The 10,603-nt window shown below is 39.9% G+C and overlaps 1 protein-coding gene across 1 annotated transcript; it reads right to left on the minus strand.

Annotated features, from left to right (window-relative positions):
• Positions 1-2,271: 2,271 nt before the first annotated feature.
• On the minus strand, positions 2,272-9,513 carry LOC139740688 (uncharacterized). The gene is made up of 4 exons (XM_071651258.1): positions 9,352-9,513; positions 6,169-6,270; positions 5,425-5,610; positions 2,272-2,609 (listed from the first exon to the last, which is right to left on the minus strand). The coding sequence occupies exons 1-4, from the start codon at positions 9,511-9,513 to the stop codon at positions 2,415-2,417; spliced, it is 645 nt and encodes a 214-aa protein (XP_071507359.1). The 3' UTR covers positions 2,272-2,414.
• Between the last annotated feature and the right edge of the window lie 1,090 nt (positions 9,514-10,603).

Genomic DNA, 10,603 nt, shown 5'->3' on the forward strand with positions numbered 1-10,603 from the left:
TGCTTTTACATAGCATTTTCCGTCATCACGTTTCGGACACTGTCTTCTGTAGTACTATATACGGTGACGGGAAAAACTGCAGCGCTCGTGACTGCTTTACAATATTATGCGCACTAACCTGCCAGTCTACAGATTCAAGACCGACAGGGAATACGCAAGGAAGAATACTTGATTGACTTCTAATAAAACGCTATTATATCTTAGTTTCAATAAACATTTCATTACGTTGTATGTAGCTATGGCCATGCGATATTATTTGCAAGCATATATTTTCGTCTGAATATATGCTGACATGCCTCTGCGGGTGTGATATTATGTATGAATATAATCTGTATCTTTCGAGAAAAATGATGAAGAGAAGGGGGATAAAACATTCACGTATATTTGCATGCATCATAGATTCCTTCAACAATAATGTAAGTTTTCTTACGTACTGGCAAGAAGATGACACGTAAAAAGTATTTCAATATATACGGTGCAAACACAGTCCCTCTACGTCATTAAAACTTCAGTCATCCTCCAACACTTCTCCCGTTGAAAAAGTCCATATATATATATACGAGGGTACGCAATCTACTGAGGTATTTGTATGGCCCATTTTTCCTCGACGTCATAATCATGCTTGCCTGTAACACCTGGACTTTCCTGGCGCATGCGTCCTTTTCTAGACGCAGGTCAATGGGCAAAGATAATACATGACGATTGTAAGTGAGAATCTCAATTAAACAATCAGACAAGGAACGTAGAGGGCAATAAATGGATAGTAATAATAATGATAATTATAATGAGGTCTTATTTACCAAGAGTAGCCTCTTGTTGCCACTGCTCTACCAGAGGGCCCTGCCATTAGTATTACCCTACTAGGCGTTGCCAGGTATCCATTTATACACCTGGGTGAGAGGGACATGGTGGGTAAAACATCTTGTCCAAGGACGTGAGCACTGGGCGACATTCGAACTCGGGCCCTCCGATCAGGGAGTAGGGAGTCTTATCCACTATGCCACAGCGCCCCCACACTTAGATAATGTCATTCAAAGAGAGTTCCTGGAAGACTTTGACTCCTGGGCCCCTTTTCATTACAGAATATGTTAGGATAGCAACTCTTGCTGGATTGCATCTTCGCATGGCAACAGCCAATCAGGAAGCTAAATTCTTGTCGTTACCATGACAATTGCGATTTCAGCAAGAGTTGCTCTCATATCAACTTTTTTTTTATGAAATGGGGCCCTGGTGGCGGAATTAAAAGCCATCTTCCCTTAAAATATTTGCATTACCTAGACAACCAAGGACAAGAATGAGACCGATGAGAGAGCTTTCTTATCACTCAACGTTATCCTTAGTAAAATTGTTACTGTCATCCTAAGTATTTATGTCATTATCTGTATTATCATTTAGCATCGATTTTGTCAGATTTCTTCCGCAGAAACGCTTATCAGTCTTAAAGCCCTAAGCGCCATAACATTACACAGTATACGAGCAGTCATTCAATAGAAGCGTAAATAATGCACCAGGATTTACCTATACAACGAAAGCTAATAAACCACAAATAGGATGAAAATTGACAGACAGATAAGAGGAAGATTCACGAAAGAAAGGGAGAGGAGATAGTAAACTTGCACTCAGAGCAAAAGCGGAAAAGAAGAAAAAAGAAAGAATGAGGAAAAAAGAAAGACGGTTAGTTTGGAGGGATGAATACAATTAGGCAGCAATGATGATACGCCATACCACTGATTTCATTTTTAACACAATATTTCCATCATTTTCAAGCACACAGAACCTACTATAACAAAGTCGCTAGCATCCAGCATACCCAGAGGGAATTTAAAGCTTCTCAATGGTTGCTGGCTTTCCCCTCATTCGACACGATGCAAACAAATGCAACAACAACAATTGCAAAATACTGGGAATCGGGTTACATCGATGGATGGGAGTGGAAGAGTAAGTGCGCCCTCATCAGATGAACCTTAGAGATGTTCCACATGATACTAGTACATTGTAGTTATTGAAAGGTTCGCGTTCAAGTTGTTCAGCATGAAGAAAACTCCCGTTTGACGTCCGTCCGGCTTACCAGTGGAAACTATGGTCTTGATGAGCTCTAGTTTCCTCCGATCACAGTCCCCCATAACGATGCGGTAACTTTCACACAACTCCAGCCTTCTGCCATTCTTCTCCCACGAGTGAATACATTAAAACAACAAAAACACATACGATGTTGCTGATGAAATATTTACGATGAACATAGCGATCACTGTGGACGGGGTCATATAGTTTCAGAAGTATCTGAAGTAAAGCAATAAATATATCTGCGCACCAGTGAATGAGCAACAGTCCAGTAGTTCTTCCTTTTGTCGTCAACGCATGAAAAAGGGAACCATGTTTCCTCACCGGTGCAAAGTCCATTACAGGCCCAAATGTCACGTTGACCGCTGGCAGAGGATGTAATACGTTCTCGCTAGAATCCACACTTGGTGTGAGAAATGTCTTAAAGTTCTGAGAAGCTGGTGTTTTGCAATGTCTGTATCAACAGCTGAACTGCTGGCCGGACTATAGAGGGCGCTTGTGGTGACAATCTGGCGCGAAGGTCTGCTCGGCTGGCCGACTTTTTCGAGCTAGAAATAGAAGAGAACAGTAGAGAAATGCATTCTAATCACTAATCAATACAAATATGTTCTTTTCTGCTATAATGTGACCTTTTACCACGACAGCCTGCTAAAAGCATCAAACATGATTTTATTTCTGAATTTGATATGTTACTTATAACATTTTTTTTTTTCAAATGAAATATCTTTGGAATATTAACTTGTCTCGCAAACGGATAGAAGGCCAGCCACAAAATAAGCATAGTTTGCAGGCTTTTACTTCTTGAGTTTGAATACGACACCGCGCAAAATTTTACATGCAGACCAGAACAATCAAAAGAAAAATACGTTTTGGACAAAGGTTCTTTGTTTCATGCTAATGTTCTAATATTCACAAAATCTTTATAATAAGAATAATTGGTATCGTTCTTTTTGTATTCCTTTTACATGTAAATAGAGACTGACCAATGTGTATACAACGTGTCTCAGCAAACTTACATTGCAAGTCTCCTCGTAGGACACATAGGCCTAGTTAGACTTCGGAACTTTTGCCGGGGTTAGTTTAGATATTCATCATAGATTAAGATAAAGTTCTGACAAACAACTTTATTTTTTTCATCCTGCTACAGATACCACCAAATTTGCAAATTTCAAGGCTTCAGCACGTCTGCGATCATATCCGGGTAACGATATTGGCGGTTCACAAATTATGAACTGTGCAAAGCGATCTGCTTCTTTCTACACGGTCCTTTCTCGTCCAATAGATAGGTGAGGAGGAAGTGACATCCAAAGATTATCAAAATCTTTCCAAGCAATAATAGCTTAGAATGATTTTCACTGTACGATCCTCACAACATGAGGTACAGATGCTCTGTGACATTCAGTATTGGATCCAATTTGGATCCATTGTAGTTTCGTTGCCTTTGTACCGAAAAAAAAGGAAGTGAGTATCAATGATATTTCAAAATGTAGGGCTCGACACTTTGTTTTTGTTTGATTGTTTGTTTGTTTTTCTCTGAAGGCCTGTTCGGGCCATGTAAATCATTAAATCTTGAGTTTTTCGTCGCCCAAAAAAGATACGTAGTGGCCCGAAACAAAAGCAAACGTCACCTGAACGTAACGATCCATTTTGAATCTTAGTTTGAGAATCGGGCCATCAAAAGATCTTTTTCTTTAAATTTTATCTGATGGCTCGTTCAGGCCACTAAAATGATTGAATCTGACATTTTTGTGGCCCGAAAAAAAGATATGTGGTGGCCTGAAACAAAAATCAAACGTAACGATCCATTTTGATTCTTAGTTGGAGAATCGGGCCACCAAAGATAACCTTCTCTCTTTTTTTTTTTTAATTTGGTGGCCCGACACGAACTTTTAGTGGCCCTAGGCCACCGGGTCACCGCTAATGTCGAGCCCTGAAGTGGAACCCTTCTGCGTCTTCTTGGCGACTTTGATCAAGAAAGTGAAATCAAGGGAAACGGAACGGTAGAAGCTAAACTGTCATTAATTGCAAGCCACACGACAAGAATTAAAATATCAATTCAGTTTCCCGTTTTATCAGAGTGCTGATATCGACCGCAACCACACTTGTGATCTAAAGGATACAATGATACCTTACATATCATCGATACAATGATACCACATAACAAGTAAATAGGCCTACATTGTTATACGCACGATGTTTTTTTATGTTGAGCTAAATTGCAAACTCCTTGTTGTCAAACGTTATCAATATCTCGTCATCAGATATTTGCAGGAATTTAGAAAATATTTTTGCCGAAAGCAAATAGGACATTTGTATGGAGAGAATTACGTCACAATTTGAACCAATCTAACTCGCACACCATGATTTTGACCATGGGAGCATGTGGAAAAAGATAAAATTCAATAACTTTCTAATCTCACTTCCTAATCAGCGAAACTCCCATCGTTCTGGGTTTTTTTCCTTTGACTTCAATCTACTCATGAAGAACATCTTCAAAATCGAGTGACATATCTGGTGTTTTGTGTGTGATCTAAGTGTGTAAACATTCGTGGGTTTGATGTATCATACACCCTGCTGTATCAAAAGAGTTTGTTTGTTTGTTTAATTTTCCATCCAAGAAGATGGCTGGATAGCCCATATTCAGCTGCAGTAGCTGGTCTTACATGCTGGGGTCCAGTTGGATGTAAGGCAGCACCACTTCACCGCGGGTTAAACACCCTGCTTTTAGCGATGAATAAATGAAGTGGGATCTTTTACGTGTATGAGTTGTGACTCTCTCACACACGGGACCTCCATTTTATGTCCTATCCAAGGGACAGAGTGTTTTGCCTCTAACTAGAGAGGACGATATGATTACACACAACATTGCTCAGTGGTAGCCGGGTATCGAACCGGGGTCCTTAGGATCGCAAGGCAGACGCGCCACTGACTGAGCTAACTCACCGCCACACAAGAGTGCAAAAGAGGTGCAACAGAAGGGAAAATTTTTAGTCTTAGCACGCACAGACATTTATAGGGAGCTTTAGATTTTCGCGACGGGGACGTGCAGAGGGGAAAAAACCTGGTATGAGAATGCGCAGAATCGCGTATCAAAGTCGATCTATTATAGCTCGCGTGCCTGAGTTTTCACAATGCGTTCTGGGCTATTTTTACGTCCGCTCAGTTCACGACGTAGGGAGCTACTTCATGTGTCGATCATATGGGGAAGCCATTTTATCTTTTTATACGTTGCGTCCCAGCGTAATCTAAAGCTACTTTTCAGCACGACGCAGGGGAGAGGAGAACGTCCAGCGCAAGCGTCGTCCCAAACATCCGCGCGTCAAAATCTAAAGCTCGCTAATAGCGACCGTGAAACAAACATACCATAGCTGTCGTTTGGTTGATAAGTACTTCTGTTGTTCTTTCAAGATGCTCGAAACCGGGCAGGTTGTTCGCCATTCTGTAGAAGCGATTTAGTCCTGGCCACGTCATCTCATTGGTCCTCATCTCGCTCAGAGGGTCCATGAGTCTTGCCAGGTTTGTCCGTAATGTGTCCAAGATTTCTGATTTCTGACAAGAGAATACGAGGAAAATACATGACTATAAACACGCATAAGGAAACGACACTGAAGTTCGCCTTTCCCCACAAGTGTCATCATAGTGAAGTTCTTCAAAATACAACATATCAAACAAAGAAACATGTTTTTATAAAGTATTCCATGTGCTATATATTTAACTTCTACTTCTTTACATTTTAACCTGTATGCACTTTGTGTTATGTATTCCTTTTGTTCAGTGAAGGTAAAGTGATTGAATTGAAATGAAAGAACTGTGATTCAAATGGTAATACAGCAGGTACGTATAAAGGGAATAGAAATATATTGTATTCATGAAATAAGACGTGTATTCATAGATGCTTTATCGACTTGCTTGGTTTGTATCTTCTAAAGGACACAGAAAGATAATTTCCTTCTTTGGATGGAGGTATACTATCAATGTCAGATTCGTCTGTTCTATCTCATCTTACTGGAAAGTTGGTAGAGAAAGAGAGGGAGAGAGAATTAGGAGAGGGATAGAGGGAGTGTGTGTTTGTGCTCACAAATAGAACTTGGTGCAGCTTCTACTTACCGTCATTCGAACGAGTACTGGAAGAGATACTTCCGCAATAGTCCCGGGTCTCGTTCGGCACGCACGGTCAGTAGGCATGTCACCTTCCATGCGAATATTTTCCTGTCAGGAAGTAATACGTAGACGAAACAGGTTAACCATCATGGTGTGTGCATACAGTCAAACCTGTCTATAGCGGCCACCCAAGGGAGAAAAGGAAAGGTGGCCGCTGTAGACAGATGGCTGCTGTAGACAGGGTCTTTAATATGGTTTTTTCTTTCTCGGGGGAATTGTTTTTAGTGGCCGTATACGGCAGGTGGCCGTTAATAAACAGGCAGGTTTGACTGAATAATCATATGCATATTATATTATTGTGATAGCAGGGGAACAAAGAAATCACTTCTGCCATTTAACTGTAGAACATTCAGAAGCGCACAAGGCCATATTATTGTACATTGCACCGTGCCCTACAACTCCTAACCCTTTAAACTTACATTCATCATTGCTACTTAACCATAATTTGCTGAAAGTGCTATTCTTTCATATTCCATTGAAGAAAGGGAATTTTAAGTGGAGGTTTGTGCAAAGGTCAGTGGGGGAGTTGCGAGGAGGTGGCATATGCATATCATAAAGGTCCGATTCTTATGAAACTTTTACCAAACCGTCTGGTTCATTTCACTCTTGTAAAAAAAAAAAAATCAGCGTGAACTATATAGGAGATATGTTGCACTTTCAGAAACTTGCTTTTGTTAAAGTGGAACTGCAGACTTGCCGTGGGAGGGCTAGCGGAAACGCAGGAGACCAGGGTGAGTATTCAAAGTTTTTACACCGTGTTGTGGTGCTCTCCTTGCTGTTCATGGAATGTGTATGAGCCCCCCTGGATTTACGTCTTTATTGCCTTCAAAATGATCATGGAAACCTCTTCTTCTCTGCACCACCCACTGCCACATATTATGCGAAGCTTTTAGAACAGAAAAATGAAAACAAAGCACCTGCCCACTAAAAGCCTTGAGGTTTTTGAGCTCTTTTGAGCTCTTCTTATAAGTTTTTGAGCTTTGGTTTTTTGAGCCCTGCATGGTTTTAAATTCATTTCATAATGGTCGTAAAGGGAACGTATGTACGCATATCTTTCACTTGCCTTGTGCATAAAATTCCATAAAATCTTTCTTTTTTCCCGTTATTGATGACAGAATATATGTTCTTTCGTGCAGGGGTTGTGTGGAAAATATTTACACTGCTTATATCAAGGACTCATGTACGATTGGAATGCTACTTGATGAGTAAATGAAAGTTTCTTATTCTTTATTACAAAGCAAATAAGGGGTGAGCAAATGTGTGACACCACGCAATTGCCAATTTGTGTTCTATTGATCACAACTTCAAAAAATCATGACTTCCTTAGCATACTATAGATCAGAATTTGCTTAAACGTTCACAATCCTGATCCTCTAATTGTCCAGTTTCTATTTTGGAGAGACGGATTTTCATGGTGGACTTGTCCTTTGCAGAACAACGGAAACTGTTAACAATTTTTGCAAAATAGTTCTTGAACAGGTGATATGAATATGCAAATGAATGACTTGCTGATGACTTGCTAATGTCATCACCTCATAATTTCTCATCAATCATGTAAAAAAAGACGAAAATTCAACTTTCTGCTGTAAAAGTGTAAAACATCGTGTTATTCGTGGCTGAATAACTTCGAACTAATGACCAGTCAGATATACCCGGATTCTAAATTGATCGGGCATAATAACATTTGAAAGAAAAACTAGAAATTTCAAAATTTCTTTGGAGAAACTGCTCTGCAAGTGGTGAGGGGATAACATCATCGACTCATTATTTGCATATTCATATTTACTGTTCAAGAACTGAAAATAACCAAAACTTCGTAATTTCTTAACTTCCTTTATTTTCATCTGATTTTGATCAAATTTTCATTGCTGTGCTTAGAAAATTTCTCTCTTTCTTATCATTTATACTATATCTTTCAACTGGTCTGGAATATCCTCTTCATAATTAATCGACGCGAGCACTGCACACTTCACTGTGCTGCGTGGAGACAGGCGAAACCACGCACACCGGACCAGGTTTGGAGGGTAGACGGAATCTATTACGTAACATCCTTTGTGGACAACCTTCAGAGGTGATAGTAGACATAATGTCCATATGAAGAAAAGGGAACATTCGAGATTAAAGGGATGTTGTAGTTTTCAATGTAGTTTTGTAGTTGTTGTAGTTTCCATTTTTTTGTGTGTGTGAGAGAGGTAAAGAGATACCTCTTATGAAATATGAAAGAGCATACAGTTCTAAGAGGGATCCAAAATTCATTTGATAAAGATTGGTTTTGAAATGGCTGAGATGTCTAAAAACAAAGTGGTCCTAATAAAAGGTGGGGCCCACCTTTTTTCTAGGGCCACTTTGTTTAACTTTGACCCCTTGCTTGACCCTTTATGTATGTATAAGAAATAATTATTGTAAAGTAATATATTGTATTTGGTAAATTGTAATTTTTGTTGCTATATTTTGTATTATGTTATTATTTGTTTATAAAGCGCATTGAAACTCTTCTTAGGTCTGAAATGCGCTATATAAGAATTTGGTATTATTATCTTTATTACTATTTGTATTTGTATTTTTATATCTTAGCCATCTCAAAACCGATTTTCATCAAATAAACTTTGAGTTCCTCTTAGAATTGCATGCTTTTTATTACTTCCGAAAATAAGTAGTTTCTAATTATCTTACAAAAAGTTAAAATCTGAATCCTCTATCTAAACCGAACTGGTACCATGCCTTTAATTTGCCGAGCAAGAGGGATAAGATAATATCATGGGGGAGGGGAGGAGGAACGTAAAAAAAAAGGAAGAGGAAAAGGACTCGGAGGAGGGGAATCGGATGACACACAGCGTCTTTTATGTTCAATCATATCAGGGAGTCGAGATAGTAGAAGGCAGAGACCAGGCAAACACAGGTGATACAAGCTGGACGAAGAATTAGAGAGAAGAGCACAAAGGAAAAGAGGGGAATATTATAGGTAAATTGCAGGAGATTTGCAGGAATTTTAATTGCGTTTGAAAACACTCATTATTTTCGTTTCCAGTGCTTGGAGTCCGGATAAGTGAGGGCCGGATAATGTTCAATAATGTTCATTAACCGCGTTACCACTATGAGCGACAAAAGTGAAAAAAAAAAAACACTCACGAAGTCTCTACAGATTCTCGTCGACTCGTTGCGGAGCCGTCTTGCTGTCAGTTGAAGCTGTTCCGCGTCGATTGTCGAGGAAGAGGAGGAAGAAGAAGACGAAGAAGAGCTAGAGGCAGGGAATGCTGTCACAAGGCTGGTGCAGTTTGAGCACAGTACCATTACAACTGTAGTGAGGGAAAAAAGACACAACGTGATGAGCAGCTCATTAGACGTCCTGCAGGCGAACTGATCATGGGTTAGGGCTTTTACAGACTCAATGGAAAAAAAAAAGAAGAAAAGAAGTGGTGCACATAATTATGAGAATGTGCACGAGGATGCAAAGTAGGACATGATAAGGAAGGATTTAGGTTGGTTGGTAAAATTTCCGATAAAGCTTGAACAAATGTAGGCTTTCCTGAGTGTAATAATTTCTTCCTTCTCACGCTCGGTTGAATAGCAGTGACAATGACCTTCACCTGACCCACTGCGACTGATGGGATCATAAAACACAAACAAGACTTTTTGAAAGCGTTTTGCATTTGCCATGGAATCGTTCATCTGTAGCTACTGAGAGATGGGAGAAGGGGAACAAATTGAGACACTCACACGTGAATAGCACAAACCAGCACGTATCTATAGTGCAATGAAACACACTTTCCTTAAGATTTTTCACCGAGCAGGTTGCCTCATTTCTCAAAATCCAACATAGCACACCATTATATTCATGCTATTTGGCACTCATAATACACGTGGCTACAGAGCAGCGTTGCAGACTGCACCTCACTCAACTGGACATGCTGCTATATGGCGGGACCCTATCAACTCTGAACCTATCGACTGAAAGCACAGTGCAAGGTTCCACATGACCACGAGACCTCCGTGAATGCATCATGAATACAAATGGAGTTAATCAGTGCGCCGTTCCCCCTGTATAACAGAACATTTACCTTTACTTGCGACTGTTTGGCTAAGGAGGTCTCAATAGACAGGACGCTAAGCTCAAGTGAGGGAACATGACAAACTGTTCTTGTAATAATGACCAATGAACGCACGTTTTGCTCCACAGAATTCAGGCGTATTTCAACGTTGACATTAGTCGCTCTGTACAAACAAACCACTGTAAAATATGTGTGCATACTCGAGAGACAAGAATGTTCAAGGACAACCTGAAATATGTAGGTTGTTTGTCTCTTCCTTACCGAAATTGACATTAACGTGATTAACATGACCGATTGTATTCAGTCTATATACGGGGAATTACCGAATTTCG

Source organism: Diadema antillarum, unplaced genomic scaffold (assembly GCF_040938485.1).
Source record: "Diadema antillarum isolate AM-2024a unplaced genomic scaffold, OU_Dant_1.0 seq00000872_RagTag, whole genome shotgun sequence".
NCBI lineage: Eukaryota > Metazoa > Echinodermata > Echinoidea > Diadematoida > Diadematidae > Diadema > Diadema antillarum.

Bases quoted from the DNA above. Each gene is read 5' to 3' on its own strand.
- LOC139740688 (XM_071651258.1), bottom strand. From the start codon at position 9,513: ATGGTACTGTGCTCAAACTGCACCAGCCTTGTGACAGCATTCCCTGCC. The intron at 5,611-6,168 runs GTAAGTAGAAGC...TTCTCTTGTCAG, and splicing joins CAGTACTCGTTCGAATGACG to AAATCAGAAATCTTGGACAC. The intron at 2,610-5,424 runs GTATGTTTGTTT...TTCTATTTCTAG, and splicing joins TCAACCAAACGACAGCTATG to CTCGAAAAAGTCGGCCAGCC.